Raw genomic sequence first — 22,501 nt, forward strand, 5'->3', positions numbered from 1 at the left:
CTACCCATAAACACTCATCAACAATTCACTCATCGCGCTAAGCCCACACCAACAGTAACATACAATGGTTGCTAGTTACAAAATTCGTCTCCCTTCCGGGGATTCAAGCACTTGTTCAGTCAGAATTTGACTCAAACGTCATTTGATACAAATATTCCGTAAGTATTTGTAGTTGAATTCTGATACGCAGAACATACATTAAGGCGCATATTTCTAAATCCTTAATACGAAATTAGGATCCAGTAATTTGATAAAGCGACTCCATTTTGGGGTTTGAAAAGCCTCTCAATTCGTCTGTGTTGTGACCACTCATGACAACAATGCACAGTGGGAGTTGCGCTAGCTAACAGACTCATTCTCATTGCTTGCGTTAAGTTCTTTTAGCTTGAGGGGCAGGATTTGCAGGTGTGTCAATTTGAACGAGTATAGGGATATCAGCTCGATTTGAAATTCACGACTCAATCAGTGAATAACAGAGTAGGTACAGCTCTTGTAAGATGTTCACAGCAACTTCGCAGAACACAATATGGACCACTGCTGAGCTACAGGTAGGAATGTAAATGAATCTTCTAAAGAGGTGACGCTTCGTCTGTTCTGAGCTTTTACCCTCGGCGGTATTTCCCAATCATCGCTTGTTTGTCGTTCAAGGCCCTTGATTGTGTGTCACTGACGAGTTCGATATTTCGAGTTTTAAATTTTGAAACGCATTTTCAATGGCAAGGACATGTATATTTTGGTCGGCGAGTGTGGAAGTGAGCACTCGAAGCTGCACCTCAAAATTTTGCATAGCAGTCAAGACTGGTGAGTTCAGGTCGCTGTGGGAAGTTTCAAGAGTTGATGCCTGATGACTTCGAGTGCGTACGGGAGGCAGATTGACCGCGGGAAGCATTTCATCATCGCTCGAGTCTTCAAGAGGGGGTTCCCGGGCAGGCCAAAAGACACCGAGATTCAGGTGAGAGATAGGAGGCAGAGTTATTGAGCCATGAGGCGCTGGAGGCCCGGGAGCTTCAAATCGGATCCCTGGCGCAGCAGCAGTGTCACGAGGTAGGTTTTGAGCATGGCTTTGCTGGGATTCCCACTTCGTGGCTTGGCGACGGCAGGATTGCCATGAGTAGAGTCGACCAGTTTTCTGGAGAAGGAGGGCTGAAATATGCTTCCAAAAGCGCTTTCTGTGATTCGCGAGCATCTCACCGGACTTTTTTGACATGCACAGATCCAACAAAGTTTTGTGGTGGGCTGATGTCAATCTCCTGCCTCGTCTTGTACCCTCGCATCTTATGCCGGTGGCGACTGATTGGCGCGGCTCCAGTGCTGAAGATCGGCTTAGGATAGTCCGTCGGCCTGTCATGTTTAAGCAATCAGAATCATCCTGTCGAGCGCGGCGAGTGGCAGGGACTGATGAGGTAAAACACACCGCGTCTGTTACTCATGTGAGACAAGGGGCACCCAGCGTATAAGATCTTCCAAGAAGGCTGGATTGGAAAAGGCGGTGAAATAGTCCACTTGTAGGCAGTCTGACCAATCATGGCAGCTTTTGGGGTTCAACTCGGCAACTTCAGTTGAACCCCCTGTCGGGTTTTCCAAATCCTGGACCTGGAGATATATTATTCTAATTCTTGCATGTGGTCTGTTCACATCGAAATTCTAATTAGAAAGTACGAATATTTATCCTCGTTCAACTCGTTTGCCTAATAAACACAGTTCTGCCCTGTTTATTGGGTTGTAAAATTCCTCAACATTAAGCCATACGAAATATATATCTCAGACTTTAAGCAATCATAGCGGTATAACACATCACGATTTCTAGCAAATGACAAAACCTCGATCTCCGAATTCGATCGCGACTGCAGATCTTACAGAGCCTCTGAGGCACTTGGGTATAGATATCCCGCTGTCACGTAGTCTGGTAATCATAAGGTTGATCGGGTTGGTGAAAGGCGGGCCACGTGGACACTCCGTCACTCTGCGGTCGGCCCGCGCATGGCCGTGGGACGCGTCGCGCCCGGCATCTTCCCAATAACCTCAAACAGCCGAGGGAATTGGCCTTTAAATATAGCACCATGGCCTTTTCTAGTTGTACTTCCGGCTCTGTTGGTGGACGTGGCTTGGTCACTTCATGCCGTCCCTCTGCAGCCCGGGCTTTCGTGTTCTGACCTAAGGGGAAAGACCCAAGGCTTCCAGGGCCTTCAATCAAGACAGCTTCGCGCCAATTGCGCGATCAGCCTCTGGTTCGACGTGAAAGTTGCATACTGCAGGAGGGAGCGGCCTTTGGCGTCGCACTGGCTCACCATCGATTGTGGATGAGAAACCAACAGCTCAAGGATCGCGTCGCGTCTGGGCTCAAAGCCACCGTACGTCTTGGCCGCGAGAAGCAATGCGCTGTCCCCTGCAAAGTCGGGGCGATTGACATCGACAGATCGGGAATTCAGTAAGATCTGGACTGCAAGATGACCGTCGTATATCACTGCTAGATGGAGCGCAGTGAGACCTTGGCCATCTGTGACGCGAACATCGAGTCGCGGGTCCCCGAGAAGGATCTTCAAGATCTCGTGCTGTTGATACTCTAGAGCCGTGAAGAGCGTGGGCTGGCCCTTCGGTCCGCTGCTGTTGACATCGATGCCGTGCTGAAGGAGTTGAATCACGGCTTGCACATCTCCCTGAGTAATTGCAAAGAACAGTGCATTCTGAATAAACTGTCTGCAGCAATGAGCAGCGGGACGCTCTTCGTATAAGGGCGAAGAGCCTGCTAGAATGGGAAGTCAGCAGCCGCACTGACACTGGAATAAGATGACCAACCGATGGTATGGAGGTGGTGCGACATCTCCGACATATAGTGAGAGGCTGTTTCGGATGAGATGATGGAGGTGCCGAACAAACTTGTCGATGGAGGAGCAATGCTCGACCTCGCAGGTCCGACCGAGTATTTATAGAAGCCATGATGATGAGCATATTCTAGTAATGTTCATTCTTCTGGCTGATCCTCTACTTTACATTTGAGCTAGATGGAATTCGGTTGGGGTAGAATCACGGAAAATGAGGCCCGTGGAACAGACAGGCTGTTCCCAGGAACTTTTGTGCTCCCAGGAATCTCCATGATCTTCCTGGAGCCCTGCGTTTGCGCGGAACGCCATGGATTCCTCGCATTTTCAACAAAGGCTTCTCACAGCGGGCCAATCTCTTTGCGTCTAATGTGTAGGCTAGTTGGTGCAATCCGCTGCCTCGATGGACTGGAATGCCTGCTGGTAGTCTATTAGAGCAGGTTGGACCATGCAAAGGCCCCGCTCCTGACTTACCCTCTAGCGTACATTCCACACTAGGCAGGAGCCGGAGGAATTATAAAAAGCTAGAAGGCACTTGGAGACCCCTGTGATAAATTCTGTGCCTACTACTTGTCTCATCTTTGATTGTCGATCTACATTACATTTAGTCTTTTCGCCATGTCTACCTTTTGGAACCCAGTCAGCGTTTGTGAGATTGGTGAGGGTCGGGCCCACCAGGCTACCTGCTGCGGCATCACAGAGCGAGGTGCTCGCTGTAAGAATAGGATCTCTGCGAAGGTGCTCAAACAGGGAAAGGAGAAGCTGAGAAGCCTTGCTCGAGCACCTTTTCATGCGCAGACCCTGCAGCCGATTTTGCACAACATTGCAACTCATTTCCTGTGCTCCAGATGGCATCGAGATCGGCAAGCTGACCAGGTTAGTCGACGCTGGTATGATGCCGCTATCCGCAATCAGCTCGGCAGCAACGTTGTGCTGGAACACGCGACCACGCTAAGCCACGAGGAAAGTGACCTGCGCCACCCTGCAACCCATCAGTTGGATCATGGCGTCTCATATGATACCAGTGAGGCTGAGCGCGAGCTCCCGCAAGCAATCCAGCCTTATGTATCCCCCGCGATGCTGCGTGCAAACAATGTGCCGTGGGCTGTCTCGCCGGCACAACCTGCTATTGCGTCCGTTGCGAATATTTTAGCAGGAACTCAAGACTTGGAATTACACTGCCTCGCTGTGAGCCATGATGTGAACGACATTCATTGTACCTTTTGCCTGGCGGAAGATGGAGACACGACCGATGAAAATGTGATTCTCCGATGTCAACAATGCCACGCGCTGTCGCACCTGTCCTGCATGGAACTCTGGCTGGACCAGCGTGACACAGGCTTTGGCACCTCTTGTTGTGTTTGGTAAGTTCACTCGCTTCAATGTCATAGAGGGAGAATTCTGACAATCAGCAGCCGCAGTAATGGTGCTCTAGATGCCCTCATCCGTCCCATTAGGCGTCGGACTGACTCCGCTAGCGCGTTAATGGTAGGCCGGGACATAGGTACGGGGCATAATTCGCAGCTAGAAGATACCTTGTCCACCGAGCGTAGTACGACTTCCCAGGGCCGCATTGCTCGGTCACCCCGCGCACCAGCACCGCACGAACCACCTCGTCGGTCGGCACGGTTGACGCAGAATGTCAGTAGCACTGCCCCGCTCCGACGTTCGACAAGATTGGAGAATAGCCGACCGTGAGGCCGTGAGTGATAGCTTGACTTGTCGAGATGGTATTGATGAAGATCAGATCTGTGTGATCGAAGTATTAGTAATGTTAGCCTACAATTGAATTGATGATTTTCGAGACCGATGCTCAGTTTTCATTAGCCTGACAGCTGGCCGCATGCACATTAGATCGATTACTTACTTGGAGACGTTTGGGCGTTTGGAGCCAGAGTGATTACATTTTGCCTTGTCTGGCCTTAGCTAGAATACAAGAGGGCTCCCGGGTAGTCTTCCAACGCAATATCCAAAACTTGAAGGATTTTATTTTGTTCGACGAGTTCATCCAGTAACTCAGGTGCGACAGACTCACATAACAGTGCTTATGTGGAGCAAGAAATTTTGTCAGCCGTTCATTTTACATATCAAAGGAGCCTACGAGTTCTCTGCCATAGCATTTATATCTTTAACGGTTTCATGATGAGTTGACTGCTTATAAAATGAAGGCCTGAATTCACCCAAAAGACAGCGCAGAATTCTTGTCGCCATCCTCTTGGAAATGCCCCCCAGCTGATCTTCAAAAATGTCCAATGGAATTATCACAAGGTGCAGAGCACTCAAAATCTCAGTAATCAAAATCATTCACACAGAAGCAAAACACGCAAACCAGAACCGGAGCCGCAACTATCTGGAGAGCAGCTTTCCCTCCCTCATAAGCCACATTTCCAACCAAGATAATAGGAACTGCAGCAGCCATCACAGTGGCACCAACTGCAAGCTTAAGCCCCTTTGCGACCTTTTTTCTCAGTCTTCTGCTCCGACGAGCACGGTGTGGTGTTTCAGGATAGGATGAGGTTGTTGGTGGAGGCACTTGAAAAAAGCTTTCTCCGGAGTCTGGCATCGATGGGTGGGAAGAAATGTCCAGGGGAGAATCCCTGATGCACTCTGCATAGTCTGGAGGGGCTTCGTTCGGTACACACGCCATGTCGTTCTCGTATGCCTGATGACCAAGGGCAGACGTGAAACCAGAACTGAGGGGTGTCAAATTTTAAACAGGTCAAACTCTGGAAAGAGGCTAAAAGTCTAGCTTGGATAGTCGTGGTGAAAAGAGTAGCTAGTGAAGACCTCCCCGGTGTATTTAATACTGACTCGGGTGGCAAAACACAGGCCTAACCAGGCAGACCACAGGGGAACCGAATATACCTTCCATTGGGTCTGTAGCTTGTGAGGGAGAGTAGCGTAGGGGCTGTTACCTATCAGCCGGAGAATGGTCTCAGAACCAAGACTTAGAATACTAGGTACTCCAATCCCGCTCCTGGGATCCAGATGATGCATTTTGGGAGCTTGTCCGATACTGGGATTATTCCCGCCGTTCCCACGCGCAGCCGTGGAATAAGCCAGGAGCATCCAGCATCTTTCACGCGGCAATTCCTTGCACCAAAACACCCATTCACGGCTCTCACAGCAATCGGTCCGACTAAAATGAAGACTCTACTATCGACCGGTTAGCCCCGCATATCAGGCAAAATGGTATCAATAGAATGTAGATCTCAGGAACTATTTGAACATAAGTGCTATAAAGGATATCACCTTGCAGCCTAGATGACTATAAATATCCGACTCGAACCTGGTATCTTGAAAGACATCTGCCTCTTTGCTCGTTTTCCTATCGCATCCGCCCGCAGCCACGCCATGTCTAACATTCAATGTGATCCTCTGACAACCTGCGAGATGAATATTGCCTCTCAAGAGAGCAGGACTTGCTGCGGCCGCACTATAAAAGACACATCTTGCAAGAGCAAAATCAGATCATCAGTCATTCAAATGGGCCTCCAAAAGGTGACAAGCCTGGCCAGACGCCCACTTGACTTGGCGACCTTGGAGCTCTCTCTTCGTGATATTGCAAAGTGCTTCTTGTGCGCGAGTTGGCACCAGAGCCGGCAAACCGAAGATGTTGCTCAAAGATGGTATCAAGCTGCTGTTCGAAACTCGACGCCATCCAGTGGTACCGGCCGTTCGCCTCCACCACCGACATCGCATTCGTCTTCTAGAACCTCAGTCGCTCAGACATCGGAGCCCGATCCCACCGTCCAGTCAGGTACGCCCAATACACCAACCCACACGCCTGCTACAAGCCTGCCATCTCCAAGCATGGGGTCGTTTGTCACAGCTGCAACACTCAGATCAAACAATGTCCCGTGGAATATCTCGCCTGACCATCCCGCTTTCCTATCGTGCGGCACCAATATTCGGGCCGGCGTGCAAGGCATAGAGCTTCATAGTCTAGGCCACAGCGATGGTTTCACCGATATACACTGCGTCTTTTGTCTGACCGAGGATGAGGGAGACGCAAAGGAGACAGTGGTCCTACGCTGCATACAGTGCGGTGCTTTGTCACATCTGGGGTGCATGGAATGGTGGATGAAGAATAGGGACAGTGGTTTCAAAAAGTCCTGTTTTGTTTGGTGAGATAAACTATGTACGCTTAGTTGACTATTACTGATTAAGAATATAGTGGCAATGAGGGTGCCCTAAAGGCTTTCATTCATTCGAGCGGAGCCCTAGAGTGCGGGACGGGCGCATGCGCTAGCCATGCCGCCTCAGAAACGGATCCTTTGCCTACCCACATAGCAAGAGCCGTAATGCCCGATCCAACCGCTTGACATCAATTTGGTGAAAGTCGAGGTCAATTTCCTGGTAGTATAGAAAGATGTGACCGGAAACAGCACGGAGCAGCGCTATTGGGAGCATGGAACTGTGGGCGTGCGCATCCCGGACTGCTAGTGGAACTGTGTGATGGGCCATAGTGCTACTTTCCCGCAGACAGCAAATTCATTTTATTTGACAAAGACCCTAGTGTAAGAGCTTTAGTGCGGCCTGGCTCCGGCTGCTATAGACAAAGTGATAGAAAGTACTATTACAAGGACTCAGCTTGGAAGGGAGGACTTCTTCGTGAACCGGCCTGTAGTCCTGATACCCGCTCAGTTGGATTATGAAGTCCGACTCTTCGGGCGATATCTATCACAACTGAGCGGGTATTATCTGTAGGCCTAGTTCCACTTCCACAAGGCACTCTCCTCATGGAACTTGGCTCAGATGAGATCAACCAATACGTAATCTGGATGTGGTACTGTCTAATCCTAGTCGCACGTTTCCCTCGGTCAGACTTTCTGGGATGAATCACTGTGGGCCTGCGAGGCTTCTCGGGACCTGAGCACTGTGACAGCATCAACTTGAAACAGTACTTGTTACGACCAAAGTGAACTCTTGATTTATGTCTCCCCTATGTGCCTCGGACAACAGATAGCACACATTGACATTTGACAGTCATATCACTCTTATTTCCGTTCCAGAGGAGGAGGCATCATATCTCGAATTCCCTGTCCGCTCTTCGACTGACGATGAACAAATTGCCAGATGTCAGGTAATGTACCTCTGCCTTCTTCGCCCATGTCTGATAAACCTTCAGCATATATCGCTGGAAATTCGGTCAAACATCGTTCAAGCTTCCGCTGGAATAGTGTTTGATAGGGGTTAGATTGGTGCATTGAAAAAGAATCTCGATTAGTCGGCTGAGGCCCCGGTGAACGTGGTTTTTCGATTGGCTTGTGTGATGAAGAATGCTTCCGGCGTAAAAGACGATCTTTTTGTCCCCTCAAAGACCCGGAAGAACGCCTAATGTTAAACTCTCGATAATATTCGCGCGAGAGGTCTTTCCAAGATAGGCTTCTGTGCGCCTCTAGCCATCGTAAAAGGTTTGCTATCTCCCAATCTGACCACCCCTGCACAAGTCGCGGCATTCTTGATTTGCGTTAGATATGGGAGATCTCGCACGGTTGAGCAGGTTGGACGAAATTAAGTTTTACTAACATACAACGGAGCGAGAATCTGGCTTGAAAGCACCACGACTGGATTGACTCATCTAAGGGTCAGGTTTAAATTTGTCTGTCCCCTCGGGAAAAACGTATTATAGCTACTCTGGTTCAAAGAGTCGTTGATTTATTATGAAAGTGCTGAAGATAGTTTAATAACCGTAGCCGGGGGTGTTCACTGCACATGGTAGGAGAAAATGTCATAAGCAAAGATAAATTTGTTTTCGTTGGCCAAACACCCTTGAAAGTAGGGGAGCAAACAACGGTCGACTCAACATCGGATGCCCCGTAATTTACGCTCACCTGCCTCATGCCAAGCCCTTTGGTCCTACGCACACGAAAGAATTTGCTCTCCCAATTTCCTTCTCAATCAAATTTATTAGAGACTGCTTTGCTATGCCCCAAGAGATAGTAGCGCAAAAGAAACACCCACATCCCAATTTGATTTCGAAACTTTTGGTATGTCATCTTCTTTCTACAATTTGCTGTAATCTGTACGACTCACTTATTGTCAATTCCCAGCCACGATGGACACCACTCTCACGAGTCTCTCCTCCGAAGCTGGGGCCATACTGTTGGCAAACATGGAGATTGTGGAGGTTGTGTCTATGTTCTCTATCGGCGCTTACAATGCCTTCGAAACTGCGATCATCACTTTCAATGTCTTCGAGAGATACCGCGGACTGTACTTCTGGAGTATGCAGGTCGCCTCGTAGGGCATCGTGCTGCACTCTATCGCGGCCATGGTTCGGTTTGTCTCCCAGGCATCTGGTCTTGCAATGTCAATCCCATTCTTGCTGGGTTGGTGCGCCATGGTGACTGGTCAAGCTGTTGTGCTCTACTCACGGCTGCATTTGGTGGTTTTCGACAGATATAAGATGCGCTGGGCTCTGTGGATGATCGTCATCAATGCAGTGATCTTGCATATCCCAATGAGCATCTTGTTTCTTGGCATTGGCCAGGGCAATACTCACTTCGCCCGAGCCGCTGCCATTTACGATCGGATCCAACTGACAGGCTTCTGTATACAAGACCTCGTTTTGTGCGGGACCTACATTCGAAAGGCAGCACGTATCATGAAGCCGATCATGGCGCTTCGTGATTGCGCGGAGCGGCGCACCATGGTCCACCTGGTCATGGTCAACACTTTCGTGCTCGTCCTCAACCTTCTCCTTCTGATCGCCGAATACAAACTTCATTTTATTCAGATCAGCCTCAAAACGGTAGTGTACAGTATCAAGCTCAAACTTGAGTTTACTGTCCTCAACCGCCTTCGCTCCTTGGCCAAGTCCGATCTTTCCAACCGATTGGAGAGCCCGGCATCGAGAAATTCCTCGCGTCAAAACTATCCTTCTGGGTCAACATCTCCCCGTGCTGGTCTCAGCCAGATGGGAGCAGTCTCCACCCCCGTTCTGGATGTAGAGATTCCCGACTCACTTCTCTGGCTCGACCCCAGCCCCAGCTCTTCCCAAGAATTGCTAGAGGCTTCTCATATTTTCTTCGCCTGTAAGGAGAATATTTCCGTCTCTGCGGGATCTATCGGAGGTGAAGGCTGGGTGCGTGGCCCGACAGGGAAGTTCACTGAGGATCTTGATGACTGCCGAAATGTCTCTTTTGTGAAATAAATACTGCCTGAAAGGGCCTTGGCTGCAATGATGTTGTGGGAGAATGAGCAAAGTTTTTGTTTATGCGCATAGCCTTCGTTGAAGCAGCAGATTCTGAGTACTCTTTCCATTTGATTGACTGTCACTCCAAGGCCAAGAAATGAAATTCATAATTGTCCTTTCTTTCGCTCAAATATTCTGTTCATGTAAATGGTAATCTGCAGAGATGCCTGAAGTTCCCTTCTGGAGCATTCCTTCGTAAAACCATCAATAAGATAGAACGTACGGGACTAAGTAGACAGGGCTCTTAATATATGGAATAATAACTGGGCCTTAGCATAAATCCAACACGCTGTGACGAGGAAGATTCAGCGCGTACACGTGTGATCTTGCCAGCTACTGATTCTACACAGTGCAGAAAAGTTGTTGCTCGTTAGTTGGCCTTTCATGAGGTGTTCATATTGCTACGGAGTCATTTTCTCGACTAGAATGTGCTAAAATACTCACTAAATAGTCTCGCCACTATTTGATGGCAGTAACAAAAGTGACTTTGCCAGGTCGGATAAGGAGTATGGCTGATTTTTTATGGATATATATTAACTGCAGTTCCGCTGCTCATTCTGAAATTTTGTCCGTCAAGTGAACTCTCTAATCTACAGACGGGGAACTCTCCAGAGAAGCACCACCCACCGTCTCAACCAGCCAAAACAATTCAACATGGCCGCCAGAATCTCCTACAGTTCCCGTCATACCGCACGGCCCCTCCAGCCAGTTCCGCCTGGGAAGAAGCCTTCCGACCATTCTCGCATCAGGATAAAGTTGCGTTTCAGCGAAAGAATTCGACGCCGAGTAGCAAAGCAAAGCATCGTATGTCACCAAAAGACAGAAACACATCGCCGCCGTCGGCATTTGCTCCGCCGTAATACCGCTGACCCCGAGGCGACCCGACTCGATTGGATGCTCCGACTTCGCCCGATGCCACACCGAGTGTGCTAGGTCTCTCACAGTGCATCTGGGGATTTTCCCCGTAAGGTCGCTCGATGCAACTCAATTTGTCTTGCTTCAAGGACTCAGACTCTTGGTGACTTATTTCCGAGGTCTGCAATATCCAAAAGAAGCAGCTGTCTGAGTATAAACTCCTTCGTGCCTGTCTACATTAATTTATGCATCTTACACAAGGCTGTTTTGAATGGAAGTACGACTGTCTTCAGGTCGTGCAATTGAGAATGAATAATATGGACGTGTGCTTGGCTGTAGTGACCCATGATATTCACGTTGAAATACGTAAACAGTTCATTCTTTTGTTTAACTAAAGATTTTTGACCCACAATGAAAATGAGAAATCTAAACAAATTCGATAACAAGAAAGCATACAGTATCGCATACACTTCCTAGCTTTCCGTCCAGCAGTACACTCCAAAGCTAGCTCGCAACTCACAATAACAGCGGCCCCTCAGTCACAATCAATGAAAGAAGGCCCCCTTTCGCGTAGATTTAGGCTGAATGGCTAGATGCAGGAGGCTGCGATAGCCCCAATTAAGCCATTCGTGCAATCAGCACTTGCATCACCTCGTGCGAATAGATAATGAGTGCAATGGTGGTCATCAAGCACATCGCATGAAAACCAGGCCCCCAAAGATGTGGAACTCCCAAAGCCTCCAATGGCTGCAACATGTAGATGCCTAGCCCGAAAATGTCGCTCGCCAACAACTTCACAAATGCAGTAGCGAGGGGGCTCGGGAACGACGCTGGCCCTGCAAGAGCATGTATTGTTGGCATCAGCGCTAGCATGGCGATGGACAGGATATCAAGAGAAGTGCCGGAACGCGGGGTCGACTGTCTATTTCTCACTTGAAGATGACCTAGTGCAACTGCTGTCAAGCCAACAAGATAGCCGAGCTGTGTCCAAGACCAAATTGGTAGGAGGAAACCCGCTGCAGGCAGGGCAGTCGCCCATATTGAGATAGTCCCCACGAGCTTGATAAGACCACTCTCACTTGCCAGTGGCTCGTCTGTGATGATCTCAATCACATAGCTCAGAGCTGCATACAGATAGCAGGATGCAATGCTGACAGCGAAGAGAAGGACAAGCACAGCTGTGGGTACCAGATCCAGGGAGGTCGGCAGATGGAAAAGAAGGAATTGAACTGCGTAGACCAAGAAATAGAAGAAGCCAACACTGGCGACGATGGCGCCGCAAAGGCAGCTGGGAAGACGATTGGTATTCATTGGGGAGTGAGGAGGAGACTTACTCTGAGAGGGGAAGACAGCGGACTTGGTGTCAATATATAGACTCAAAATCTTTCTCACTGACATTTGGTGCTCATCTCAAGCGTTGATCCCCGCGGAACGGTGAATCACCAACTAAACGCAGAAAACGCTCCGTTGAGCGAACACGTGTGCTATAGTTTGTGGATGAACCACTCAACTTGACGGGAGGCTTTGGACATATGTATTGTCTGACTATATCTCAGGCGCATAGAAACCTGAACTCAGTAGTAGAGTCAACCCCAGCTGTCCGGTGACTAATTTCATCTCCGCATCATCTTACATGTACTTTTTGTATATAATAGGCCCTGCAATATGCAACAGCTCATTGAATTATCGCAAGAAATTGGCCAGCAGCAAATCGAGAATCGCTACCTGCGCGAATGTTACAAAGCACTCAAAATACTGCAAGAGAGCACGGCAGACTTGATCATGGTACTTGACGAGCTTTTTGAGTCGCAGACACAGGAGTCCATGACTTCCATCTATACGAAAATCTTCCGGCTACAAGAAAAGACATGTCAGCTAGTGACGCGCGTGTGCAGAGCCCAGGAAGCATGTGAGGAACTATGTCCACTTCATATTTCATTCTCCGCTCACCAACAGCTAGCGCCCATCATACGAATTATCATTGATCAGAGAGCTCTCACTGCTCACCCGGCCGATTTTGATTCCGAGTCCCTGCCTTGAGGTTTTGAAATATTGCAGATATTGATGCAGGAGACAACGGTGGCAGGTGACTCGATCATCATGTATGGTAGAGACATATGCTCTGAAATGCAGTGAAAGGTAGTCATGTTCTTTAATCCTCGGATCATCACTCAGCTTGGAGTGCGTCAGTTTCAAGAAGTTTCAAGAAGGGATAGGGTTTTTTCCTGCTCCGTGGCTGCTACCCATAGACTGAGCAACTGGTTAGTATTGGCTTATATTTTACTTGAATGAAATGCACACGAGCTCGGTAAACAGGCATTCAATTAACAAGCGTTAAGTAAACAGATATTCGGTAAACAGGCGTTCAATAAACAGGCATTCGGTAAACAGGCGTTCAGTAAATAGGCGTTCAGTAAACAGGTATTCAATGAACAGGTGTTCAGTAAACAACCATTCAATAAACAGGCGTTCATCAAACAGGGGCTCAGTAGATCGCCGCTCAGTGAACAGATGCGTTCGATTAACCAACGGCCACTTCCAATCACAAGAAAAATTCAGCCCGAAAAAGCGGGCCACCAATACCGACATTCTACGCTTATAAGGGGCCCAGGCTACCATTTTCTATCACTATTCATTTCGTTTTCCTCAACTTTCATCCTAACTCTCATTTTACTAATGGCTATGCATCCGAAAAACGAACTTTTGACCACATTGTCTTGGCCGGACTACCCCGAAAAACCTGTCACTGCCGACGAATCGTCTTCACAGTCAACAAACGAGAACACCCTGTCCGAAAATACCGAAGACTACGACTTTGTCATTTCCGATGGAGCTACCACTGAATACTCGTCGAGCGTACCAGACTCGACCGGGCGGGACTGGTCCAACGGGCAGAACGAGGAGGTAAGACAACCATCTATTCCAGTCCCGCATTACCGAAACTGACGTCTTTTTAGCTTGGCCAATTATGGCAAATCAAAGCTATTGCAGTGCGTCGTGTGCAAGAGGAGGGATCATACACTCTCAACTACTTGGTGCTATGGGGGTCTTGGGAGGAAGAGCCACCCCGAGAGGAGCACTCCATTGGGACGGATATCCCATTCAATTGAGTGGCCGTGAAAGAAGCTGTTCATACTTAGAGCCAAGTGGTTTGGCTCATTTCATTCGCAGATGTTTGCCATGAGACAGATGATGCCCCGTCAATTAGAGCTATAAGTCCCCGAAGTACCAATAGGTGTCCATTCAGATATATTGTCACTCCTTGGAGCCGAGAACGATTTAAAGCTACTTTGCCGTCGCAACCAGGGCTTATCACAAATCTATGCTCACCGTTCAATGGGTCATAGCGCTCGGTTGATATCGTAGAGACTAATCTCGTTAATCAATTTTCAATCTCGCAAGGCCCATTTAAACTTTGAGAGCAATAACTTGAGGGCGAGAAAAGATTTGAGTCTTATGAGCAAAGCCATGGATTTGACAGCAAAACATTTCGCAGATCCACCTAAAGCCGAGGATGCATCAGCAGTCGGTTGCTAGTCCGGTCGTGTCCTTTTGAGTCGGGGATGGAATTTCCGTAGGACGCACAACGGCCAGGGTTCGAGTGGGGGACGAAGTGGTCGCCACTCTCTCGGTGGTGTTTTGGCCGACTGTGCACTCACTCCCGACTTGGAGAGAAGCGTCGATTGTACATCTGGCCGTCTGACCTTGCAGGTTTTGGAACCGTATCAGGCCAGTATCATCGAGTTGAACGGTCGCGACCGAACTTCTGTTCCCGGCATCATGGCCACAGATCGAGACGTTCATGAAGCCCGGCCCGTCTGCCACTCCTGATTTCACTGTTGGCGAGTGGCTTGTTAGCAATAGTCCAGGATGCACGGTGGTGATTTCTCACAGTCACATGTTCTTCCTTTGAGATTCCCAATTGGATCCGAGGTGCCCGTACAATCCCAGTTGTCAACTGAATAGACACGGCATTTTCCATCGACATCGTAAAGCTGAAATCGGCCCGCAAGGGTCAGGGGTAGGCCGACAGCGAAGAGATAAGGAACGAGACGCATGGTGCTAGACTTGATGGGTAAGACTGAATGTGCGATGCTCGCTTTTATGTTCTCTTCAGGTAATACAGGCTACGAGACTTGGAAGGCCTAACATGATTAATGGCGTGTTCCCAACTTCCAGTTCAACCCGCAATTTTGACCCGATCGCTGGAGCCTCATCTTATATCTGGCATCAATATATCAACATTCCTTGCCTCCAGGTTTCTAAATATTGTGCTTGATTTGCAGACTAAGGCCCCATGGAATATTGCTCACGAGGTCAGAAGTCATGTTTGTTTTTTGCGCTCCAATTGCTGAGCTCACTATCTTCATTCACCTCATGTCCACTGTTTTTCCGAACCCTATTGAGTGGGTCAGAAGATATCAAAGGTTATTGTTCTCCATTCTTTTAATCTAGAGATACTAGAATCAGGCTTACCTACAAGTTAAATTGGCTGGCAGGCGCTATTGTATTCTTATCATGAGATAATCGTACCTAGGGTCCGGCAATATTGCGGTATTGGTGTATTTTAATGGATGGCATTCTACCCATCAAAAAAGAAGCGTGCGATGTTGTGCTTCTAAGATCTAGATGAGCGTTGCGTCACCCTGTATATGTTGATAGCGACCAGGTCGAGGATGCCAAAATTCACGATTTTAAAAGCAGTCAAATTGAGCATTTCCAAGTTATGCTTGGCAACTGTTCCACCCTGGATCGGTTTAATCGGTGATTAGGTGTTGAAGTCCACCGAGACGTTTACTCAACGTTGGAAGACCGCACCTTGCAATATAAAATTGACTTTCTTGATCACTGTCTTGGCAAACATTCAGTTTTTGCAAAGCCCGACTGCAAAAAAAAAAAAACATATATATAAGCGCTCAAATTGCGCTGCTACCATGCATTCATGAATCAGATTCGATTTCCCGCATATTTGAACCCCCACGATATTCTACAAGATGTCCTCGCCTATGGATCGGAAGCACTGTCAAAGCCCAGAACCATTGATCGATTGTCCAAACAAAAAGCCGCGCGAATTGTATGAGGATGGAGAAGCCTCATTCCCGAAAGCGAAGGTGCTTGACGGGAGCCCCAGTAAAATGCCCCAGGTGAGTGTCCTGTCATGGGAAATCAGCTATTCTTTCACACGTACTGATGACTGCAGCAATCCCAGCCCGTTGGCGCTCTGACGGTGCAGATAAGACAACTACTGGAACTCGATGGGCCCCTTGCGGCACAAGGCCTCAATCTTCTCGGTTTGTACTTAGCTATGTGGGAGTGTTATATTGTGAAGTCCGCCCAGGGTCTGCGTCTGGTGAATGAAAACAGCAAGCTTCAAGCCTCGTATGACTGGCTCATCTATGAGAGGGATCTTCTCACACAACAGCTGCGGGAGATGGAGCTGATTCTGGAGGATCGAAGGAAGAAGGCAATTCACCTGCAGCATACGATGCTGGATTGTATGCCTTCAGGTCTTATGATATCCGCTCATCCTCAAGAGTAGCGATCTGGGACGAATCACGGATGTGATTATATTATGGCTGGCCGCCCTCATATAGTGGCTGTCACAAGCAGCAAAGTTGGCAAAAGATAAGCATATGAGTCTTTATACGTTCTCGAAACTATTAGTACTGCCTTTTACAATTGTTTGAAATTAGAAGTGACAAACGTATCGCACAACAGAGTTGATTGTCCAGCCCCCGTGGAGATTACCAAATTTGGTAGGACCGATTGATCGGGGAATTCTCTATTGAAACCTATATTCAAGTACCTGCGAATAATTGGTATGGTTTGGCTACCAGAACAAGTTCTTCCCCCAATCATGCGTGGTTCAGATTTGTTGCGAGATGCGAGTAAGACTCAGACTCAGAGAATGGTATGTAATCACGTGAGAAGATCCGCGGGCCTACAAAATCCCCGTTTCGAAGGGTTACGGGAGTAGCGGTATCCCATACGGTATCCCACAGCACCCGCCTGAAGAATGGCATGTCTTGACTCCACGCTGAAGCGCCACATAAAGAGGTCACTGCAACATGCTCTCGCTTTCCTCGACCTACGGTTTATTGCTAAAGGACTCCTAGCCAGTGAAAGGGATATGCGATCTTGATTAGGCCGCATAGTTCTTTCCCTGAATGTGACAGTTCAAACAAGCGAAAAGCTGACGATGGCCCGTAAACCCCCAAGGAGAGTACTCTGGTATCTATCAAGCTTCCTATACGTTCTCAATATCCTCATTTGAGAGCCATTTTTGAACTTGATTTGTGCGTCAATTTAAAGGCCCTCATGGTATAACATGCATAAATGACAAGGGAAGAATATTGATTAATGGTACGACGCAGGCGACACTTGCTGTTAAAATCATTAGCAGATGTCAAGGGCGAAGAATGAATATCACGTCCAGAAACGCTATTATCCTCAATAATTCTGTGAAATTTTCCAGAAGTGGAAATAAATAATAAATGACCATCATTTGATCCTAGCAGATACGTGAGATTTGATCTTCAATTTTCGTTAAATTGCATTGCAGCCTTGCATGATTCTCCACGGTTCATCCTAAATATGAATTGAGCTATCATTCAATAGTTTCCGACACCCTGTTCCCAAACCGTGGCAAGAGTCAGAATCGCTGGAGGGATCTCCAATCTCATCGGCTTCTCTCAACCTTGCAGTCCTTGCACTGCTTTTCCTTGTCATTAAAGCTGCTGACCGGCGCATCCTTGCCCACTGTGGCCGTTTCTTTCTTGCCGGTCGAAGGCGAGTCATTCAAGCGCGAATTACGATGGGACGTTAGAATAGGACAAGGGAAGTGGGAGGCCTAATAATTAGCATATTTTACTCAAGTATCATCTGAAGATGACATACCATTTGATGGGAAACAAAATTCCAGAACCCCGGCTCGTCTGCTGAAACAATGTGTACTTCGCCAGTTTCACGAATGCGAATCCCGACGCACACATCAGCATGGCAGAGGGCGCTGTATTCGAGAGCTTTCTTTATGAGTCCTGCTCTGCGGCGGCATCTTTTTTGACGCACTAGTTTTCTGGATTTCGATTGTGTAGCAAGTGTGCTCTCGCTTGCGGTCATTTTAGATCGTGCAAAGGTGGGTGATATTTTGATGCGATGCTGGAACTCGAAAGCTCAAATTTAAAGCAGCAGACTACACGTCATTTAAGAAAGCGGTATGAAATTTCTTCATTTACCAATAAAACTCATGGGTTCCCTCAAAGTTCAGCTTGGTCAAATGGCACAGCTATTGACCTAACTTTGAAGGCCGCTCTTCGAAGAAATGCGTCGCGGGGACTAAACAGAACGCAATCTTGGATCTGTTCCACTTCACCAGTTGAACAAACACCCATCTTCTAAAACATTGGCTTGCAATAAACTTTAAAAACTTCCAAGCTTCCATGGGATATTCATTTGTCATCGGGTCAAATAAAAAAGTCACGCATGGCATCCTAGTAAAATGCTGATGCCAGATGTAGCTAGCTCCAGCAAGATTTGGTATCGACTCGATGCTGTACTGTTATGTGCCGCTCAAGTAGCGGCTTCATCCCCGCCTATTGAGATGAGCGGTGCATGACTCGCAATTCAAGGTTGAACCGCAGTGCACACCTGATCATCATCAATTACCATTCCCACTATTAATACCAAGCGATCGATAAAGAGGCCAGAAGAGAAGCTTTGGATTTCAATGGCAACTGAATTCTTACCTAGAAGATAGTCTTTCACAGTACGCTGCTCCGTTGATATTGGCAGACCTCGATAGCGCTATTATATTGTTGGAGTTTAGGTAGCATGTGCATGATAGCTGTGAGAAGATCGCAGAGAATGCAAAGAGGGCTTCACATCATACAATGTTCGCATTGGTTCCTTCTTGTATCTTTGCAACGTTGACATAAACCCCCGTAGAGCTAGACAAGGAAGAAATGCGCAACGCCAATCTATATGTTGTTTCCCCCATACAGTGATAGCTTTCCTCCAGCGTAAAAAGGGAACGTGACCCAGCGACAAATACTGCACAGGGTCCTAGGATAAAGACAATGTCTGAAAATTAATCCTAAGGTTGAGAAAACGGGTTTGAGAAATTCTTTTACATAAATGAAGAAAGAGGGCCTTCAACTTAACCTAGATATATTGATGTTGGGGTAATTGATTCTCTGCGCCTGGCGTGCATTTTCTGTCGCGCGTCCACCGCTCGTCAGACGGTCCTTTTTTCTGCCGTCCTTTTTTCTGCCGTCCTTTTTTCTGCCGTCCTTTTTTCTGCCGTCCTTTTTTCTGCCGTCTTTTTTTCTGCCGTCCTTTTTTCTGCCGTCCTTTTTTCTGCCGTCCTTTTTTCTGCCGTCCTTTTTTCTGCCGTCTTTTTTTCTGCTATTTTTTGCCGTCTTTTTTCTCCTGTAGGGAAATAGCAAAGAACATGCAAAGCCACAAAATATCGAGAAATTGATAAACAATGACCTTCTCGCCTGTCGAAAGCCTCCCTGGGAATATTCCGGTTAAAGAGCTGAAGCGGGCTGCTGCCAGATTGCCCTGATATTACAGCAATGTGGCCAGCTGGTCATGGTACCTGGTGTTGCAAGCCTACAACGGGTGCACAGAAATGGAAACCTTTCCGAGCTACTACGCTGCAACAAAGGTATAATTCACCATGCTCTCCGTTGGTGTGCAAACGATTGTTTTTCCGCGAAATAAGCAACAGCTTCTTAATAAATTTTGAGCGATAACTTTATTTTACTTTTTCCAAGTTTGCTTCTTTCGTACTTAGACAAAGCCCGTATGCGGGTTTCTTCAGCCTTGTAAATGGCAGTATTGATTGTCATTAGACAGTCGTTCAAAATTTATGGACGCTGCCCCTTTTCTAAAACTATGACCCTTGAGTCCTGTGGTATTCCCCCCAGAGCATTTAAGCTTGTCGATAACGGCGACGACGGGGCCAGTGCAAACTTGCACTCGATGATTAGACAGGTCATCGGAGAGCCTTTGGGTAATAATAGCGGGTTCCTCAATATGGTGATTAGATGTTCGGCGGTCTGTCAGCTGGCCCGTACAACAAGGCGGCAGCCGAATGTGAGAATGCCGCTGCAAATAAACCCTAGATCGCCAGGATAGCGTTCAAGGAGAGTTTCCCACGCTGAACTGATAAAAGGAGAAGCAGAGTTACGCAGAGGCGGAAGGGAAGAGTCAAATATCTTAAATTGAATAGAAGTGTTGGGACGCGGGGCTGGCCAGCTGGTTGGCGGCGATAGCGTTTGGATTATATCAAGGCAGGCCGTGGCGTGGTCCTAACTCGCTGGTTTCACTTTGCAGCTTATCATAAAATGGTCGTTACTGCATTTGAAGCAAACGTGCCTACGGTGGACAAGTTCGCCAGCAGCAACCAGCAGAAGAGTTGAACTTTTCACAAATGACAGAATCGTTATTTGGGGCGGCGGTTGAGCGCGTTGATCGTGTGGTTGGGGTAGTTGGTGCCATCTTTGCTGGGAGTACATTGTCGGGGCGTAAGTAAGAGCTTTCGAGAGTTTTCCCGATTTCCCAGTCGCCAAGAGAAACGGTGAGGTCGCCTTTATCGACGACCATCTGGTGGTGGTCTAAAGCCATTTGCAGGATACACTCCTGCCACTTATATGCCCTAGCAAGGTCACAAATACGGCGGTGAAAAAGAACCATTCCACTGATGCATAGTAAGTGCTTGGCAGCAAAGAAATCACACCAAATAGCAATGTAATTACTGAAGCAGTGGGCCCACAGGGATGCGGCTTTTTCCCCAGTCTTTGATTGGAACCACCTTGCGGATTTGCAGGCCAGACGAAGTGGACTTTAAGTCGGAGGGATCGCCACCTGGTGCCGTGGCTTTGAACTCGGGGCTGCGAAGTTTTATGAGGTCCTTCTTTGGGCGGAAGGTGTGTTCGAAAATGGCTATAATGGCAGCACGGTCGAGACCGGGGAAGCGGGGGAGGACTGGCAAAACAAGAGATGGGACCCTACCGTCGTCGAAGTCCTCGTCTGTGGTGAGATCTATTGGTGGGCGCTTACGCTGCCCGTCACCCGCAACAAGGGAAGCAGACACGGTGGACATGAATGAATCGCGTTGGGTATCAGAGAGGGAATTCCAAATATACTCCGGTGGGTAGAACGAGGAGCCTAAGGTGGTCTGTCCCCCAGGACTAGGACTGGGGCCTCGGAACTATGTCGCACTATTCAACATTGTAAGAGGAACTCTTAAAGAAGAAATCGCTGCGAAGAGAGCCCAACATTCCTTCGAAGCGGCGATGTTCCTTTCGAAGGAGAGGATGTACGAAAATATCTGTGTGCGATTACAAGCACGGAATATCATGGACCGACGCAATTAGGGGGGGGGGGCTCTCCGCAACTATCCCGAATAGAACATATCATCTTTCGAAACCCCCCCCCCTTCCCCGTTGACTCCTATATCCTGCTCCTGTCCCTCCACTCTCCCTCCCTGTCACAACCCATCTATCCTCGTCAAGTCTGTCCAAAAAGCATGACTTCTCATAAAAGACCAAGGCAGGTTACCCTCTCTTCTGAGGAAACTCATTCCGATGATCCCTTGGATGACACGGATAGTGAGTGGGAGAGAATCACAGAAGACCCTGTCAAGCGAGTCGCGTTTGAAAGAAAGTGCATTGAAGATGAGCTCACCAATCAGAAACGAGTAATTCTATTGCAAGAAAATCCCAGCAGAAGGAGTCACTGTCGTTTCTGGGACTGTGTTCCTAGGAAGTTGAATGGAGAACCCAATATCAGGTCTGCTTTTCGTTTCAATGTTAAAGACCTTTCCGGTCGATACTATGGTAAGTCCTCACAGTCCCGAAAAGATCTACCTTGAATCTCACCAGTAGTAGAACCGAACAAGTACTATCATGTGTCATGCATGGAGCAAATATTTCCCGACCTGAGTTCCCTGGTAGAGCGGGAGGTTTTGCATATGGAAGGCGGGGTCACCCAGCTGACCTCTGTTGTGATTCCAGATTGGTGCAGATCAGGAACAGAGCCGCACCATCGGAATCAATCCCGATGTATCTATACGAAGACTCAAGTTGATTGGAAATCAACTTGTTCTTCTCGATGTATATATATAGTCTTATCTTTCCCTCTCAAATAGAACAATCAATCTTCCTTTGAATTACAACAACCTCAGCCTGCGGGCAGATATCACAGTTTCACAATGCCATTGAAGATTGGTTCCGCTTTAAGGGTCGTACCTTCGAAGTGGACATATACGATCGATTCCGAAGGGCACATGCCAAGTGGGACCGGAAAGACAACACAGTGGAGATCAACCATCAACTCGGGGATCATGAGGGTAGTCGTCAGGATTGTGAGAAGTGTGAGGAAGTGCCGCATGAACCACTGAGAAAAGATTACTTTCCTGAAGAGCCTCGCAGTAGCCTACTGAGTGAAGTTCTGGCCTCCGTGGTTGGCGTGGGACACTTGGATGAATTAGATGGAGATTTGAATGCTCGCCGTTGTAAGAAGATTCGGCGCAGCTAGTACTGCTATGATTTGTCGATCATATTGTTGCTCTGATATTATGACTATGAATCGTTATTAGATGTCTCGGCTACGAGTGATC

General features: G+C 47.9%; 11 protein-coding genes across 11 annotated transcripts; 5 read left to right on the plus strand and 6 right to left on the minus strand.

Moving 5' to 3' along the window:
* Window positions 1-643: 643 nt before the first annotated feature.
* On the minus strand, window positions 644-1,348 carry N7478_003817 (uncharacterized protein; the record flags this gene model as incomplete). The annotated part of the gene is made up of 1 exon (XM_056920031.1): window positions 644-1,348. The coding sequence occupies one exon, from the start codon at window positions 1,346-1,348 to the stop codon at window positions 644-646; it is 705 nt and encodes a 234-aa protein (XP_056783189.1).
* Window positions 1,349-5,106: 3,758 nt separating this feature from the next.
* N7478_003818 (uncharacterized protein) lies at window positions 5,107-5,466 on the minus strand (the record flags this gene model as incomplete). Its single annotated transcript, XM_056920032.1, has 1 exon — window positions 5,107-5,466. One exon carries the CDS (start codon window positions 5,464-5,466, stop codon window positions 5,107-5,109), a length of 360 nt encoding a protein of 119 aa, XP_056783190.1.
* Window positions 5,467-9,741: 4,275 nt separating this feature from the next.
* On the plus strand, window positions 9,742-9,978 carry N7478_003819 (uncharacterized protein; the record flags this gene model as incomplete). The annotated part of the gene is made up of 1 exon (XM_056920033.1): window positions 9,742-9,978. The coding sequence occupies one exon, from the start codon at window positions 9,742-9,744 to the stop codon at window positions 9,976-9,978; it is 237 nt and encodes a 78-aa protein (XP_056783191.1).
* A 2,562-nt stretch (window positions 9,979-12,540) lies between these two features.
* Window positions 12,541-12,915, plus strand: N7478_003820 (uncharacterized protein; the record flags this gene model as incomplete). The annotated part of the gene is made up of 1 exon (XM_056920034.1): window positions 12,541-12,915. One exon carries the CDS (start codon window positions 12,541-12,543, stop codon window positions 12,913-12,915), a length of 375 nt encoding a protein of 124 aa, XP_056783192.1.
* A 636-nt stretch (window positions 12,916-13,551) lies between these two features.
* N7478_003821 (uncharacterized protein) lies at window positions 13,552-13,985 on the plus strand (the record flags this gene model as incomplete). The annotated part of the gene is made up of 2 exons (XM_056920035.1): window positions 13,552-13,779; window positions 13,833-13,985. 2 exons carry the CDS (start codon window positions 13,552-13,554, stop codon window positions 13,983-13,985), a joined length of 381 nt encoding a protein of 126 aa, XP_056783193.1.
* A 409-nt stretch (window positions 13,986-14,394) lies between these two features.
* N7478_003822 (uncharacterized protein) lies at window positions 14,395-14,933 on the minus strand (the record flags this gene model as incomplete). Its single annotated transcript, XM_056920036.1, has 2 exons — window positions 14,395-14,711; window positions 14,768-14,933. 2 exons carry the CDS (start codon window positions 14,931-14,933, stop codon window positions 14,395-14,397), a joined length of 483 nt encoding a protein of 160 aa, XP_056783194.1.
* A 936-nt stretch (window positions 14,934-15,869) lies between these two features.
* Window positions 15,870-16,414, plus strand: N7478_003823 (uncharacterized protein; the record flags this gene model as incomplete). The annotated part of the gene is made up of 2 exons (XM_056920037.1): window positions 15,870-16,019; window positions 16,076-16,414. 2 exons carry the CDS (start codon window positions 15,870-15,872, stop codon window positions 16,412-16,414), a joined length of 489 nt encoding a protein of 162 aa, XP_056783195.1.
* A 1,140-nt stretch (window positions 16,415-17,554) lies between these two features.
* N7478_003824 (uncharacterized protein) lies at window positions 17,555-17,994 on the minus strand (the record flags this gene model as incomplete). Its single annotated transcript, XM_056920038.1, has 2 exons — window positions 17,555-17,725; window positions 17,773-17,994. The coding sequence occupies 2 exons, from the start codon at window positions 17,992-17,994 to the stop codon at window positions 17,555-17,557; spliced, it is 393 nt and encodes a 130-aa protein (XP_056783196.1).
* A 2,262-nt stretch (window positions 17,995-20,256) lies between these two features.
* On the minus strand, window positions 20,257-20,505 carry N7478_003825 (uncharacterized protein; the record flags this gene model as incomplete). The annotated part of the gene is made up of 1 exon (XM_056920039.1): window positions 20,257-20,505. The coding sequence occupies one exon, from the start codon at window positions 20,503-20,505 to the stop codon at window positions 20,257-20,259; it is 249 nt and encodes an 82-aa protein (XP_056783197.1).
* A 127-nt stretch (window positions 20,506-20,632) lies between these two features.
* On the minus strand, window positions 20,633-20,983 carry N7478_003826 (uncharacterized protein; the record flags this gene model as incomplete). Its single annotated transcript, XM_056920040.1, has 1 exon — window positions 20,633-20,983. One exon carries the CDS (start codon window positions 20,981-20,983, stop codon window positions 20,633-20,635), a length of 351 nt encoding a protein of 116 aa, XP_056783198.1.
* A 426-nt stretch (window positions 20,984-21,409) lies between these two features.
* N7478_003827 (uncharacterized protein) lies at window positions 21,410-22,419 on the plus strand (the record flags this gene model as incomplete). The annotated part of the gene is made up of 3 exons (XM_056920041.1): window positions 21,410-21,719; window positions 21,765-21,832; window positions 22,123-22,419. The coding sequence occupies 3 exons, from the start codon at window positions 21,410-21,412 to the stop codon at window positions 22,417-22,419; spliced, it is 675 nt and encodes a 224-aa protein (XP_056783199.1).
* Window positions 22,420-22,501: the final 82 nt, after the last annotated feature.

This window comes from Penicillium angulare (assembly GCF_028827245.1).
Source record: "Penicillium angulare strain IBT 27051 chromosome Unknown utg000003l_segment0_segment0, whole genome shotgun sequence".
NCBI lineage: Eukaryota > Fungi > Ascomycota > Eurotiomycetes > Eurotiales > Aspergillaceae > Penicillium > Penicillium angulare.